Source organism: Arachis ipaensis, chromosome B06 (assembly GCF_000816755.2).
Source record: "Arachis ipaensis cultivar K30076 chromosome B06, Araip1.1, whole genome shotgun sequence".
Lineage (NCBI taxonomy): Eukaryota > Viridiplantae > Streptophyta > Magnoliopsida > Fabales > Fabaceae > Arachis > Arachis ipaensis.
The window spans coordinates 58,993,006-58,994,771 of NC_029790.2; the positions used below are offsets into that span (position 1 = coordinate 58,993,006).

Genomic DNA, 1,766 nt, shown 5'->3' on the forward strand with positions numbered 1-1,766 from the left:
ATTAGGACAAGCATCAATTTTTTTATAATCCAGACCTAAATCTCTTATCATAGCCTTCGTCTTATGGAAAGATGGAGGTATGTTAATTTTAGGCATTGCCTCTTTCAATAGCTCAAGAAGGGAAGTGAAGGAGGCATTGCTCCAACCGTGAAAACACTTTAACAAGTACAGGCGGATGGTAAAAGAAAATGTTGAAAATTTCTTGAAGGCGGGTATAACTCTTGACTTGCCCCATCTATTAAATTATAAAACTTTTTAGCCTCTTCATTTGGACCTACAGTAACACCCTCAGCATGATCTCCAAATGCATCATTAAGCAGTCCTTCGATGTCATCGCGTGCACCTTCATCATCCGTGTCATCATCAACCACCATCGGGATTGTCCATTCCCCGTGATTAATCCATGTTCTATATCCCTTAACAAATCCGTCGGCTACTAAATTTCCTAATCTTTAGAAGTAATTCTCTAAATATTTTACTAGAAACTCGCTGAAGCAAAACAAATTAAGGAAAACAAAGAATTTATAGTACATAAATAATAAGTTAAATTGCAACTTCATAACTAATAAAGCAATCAAAGTGGAGCTACACATGAATTAATAGCATAATAATAAAGTGAAAAAAAAAAGTATGCATTGTACCTTGCCATGACACGATCAATGTTTTGACAAAATCCACTTGGGAGCTTTAACCAAAAACTTCAATCTATTTGTTACCAAGTAAAATTCTAAGAGATTAGACTATGATATTATTTACTCTTGATTTATTTTCATAAATTCTAAACTGATATAATTAAAATGTAAGGGAAAAAAAATAAAAAAACTTAATTCAGGTCGATAACTTATTTGAAAAATAAAAGCAATCTGATAACAGCCCAAAATTCAAATCCAAAGCATGAGTAACTGAGTAACTAAAAATAAAAGGAAGCAATCTTGCTTCTCAAAACTCAATTCAGGTCAGTAGAAGTGAGACGATTTAATGGTAAGTCATGAGCTAATCAAAATATTATCCTGGTAACTGGTAAGCCATGAACTTGGCAGCCATTCATGCAAACCACATGGGTCATCCATGCAGCAGCAAACAATGAAATACATTTAGAGAATAGTGAAAAGAATCAGGATGCTTTAACGTAAATCTTTTCACATGGACCAGTTTGACTATTAAACGACTTATAATTAAGAATAAAAATATTATCATAAATCTCAATAAGTCACGGATTTGAAGTTGTTGCGGAGCAGATCCTGTGATATAATATAACCTTGGAAGTTCTAACTTTAAAAAATAAAAGTAAAGTTATGAAAATAGATGGAGGTGGGCAGAGTGAGACAGTGAGTGATGTGAATTATTATGAAGTGATAGAGTATGATGATAACGTGAAGACTCATATTTTAACACATTATTACCATTACCTTAATAAATGCTACCAAAATTTTGCCTCCATGTGTTGCTCTGCTCTGTTACTACTTACTACTATTATGTTTTCTAATCAAAGTTATTCTCAAAAGTAATAAACAAACAAAACTACCACTTAAAAGGGACCAAAATTCATGAGATTTCTCTGAGGCGGCTTTTTTATTATTGATCTGTGCCACTGATGCCCTCAAAACAAGGCAAGTTAGTACTTATCCCTAACAATATCAATATCTGTGATTTCAGTTTAGATTTCACTGCTCACTGCTACGCTTCAAATTTCTTATTAAAGAGTATATTCAGTTTGCTTGGAATATTGAACAATCTCAATCAAACTAAAAACTATTTTCTTATCT

At 32.7% G+C, this 1,766-nt stretch overlaps 1 protein-coding gene across 1 annotated transcript in view; it reads right to left on the reverse strand.

The window, feature by feature from the left end:
- Positions 1–374, reverse strand: part of LOC110263755 — an 11,636-nt gene extending 11,262 nt beyond the window's left edge. Inside the window, exon 1 of the mRNA XM_021105526.1 lies at positions 231–374. Within this exon, the coding sequence (XP_020961185.1) occupies positions 231–374 (144 nt within the window). The remainder of the gene's footprint in view (positions 1–230) is intronic.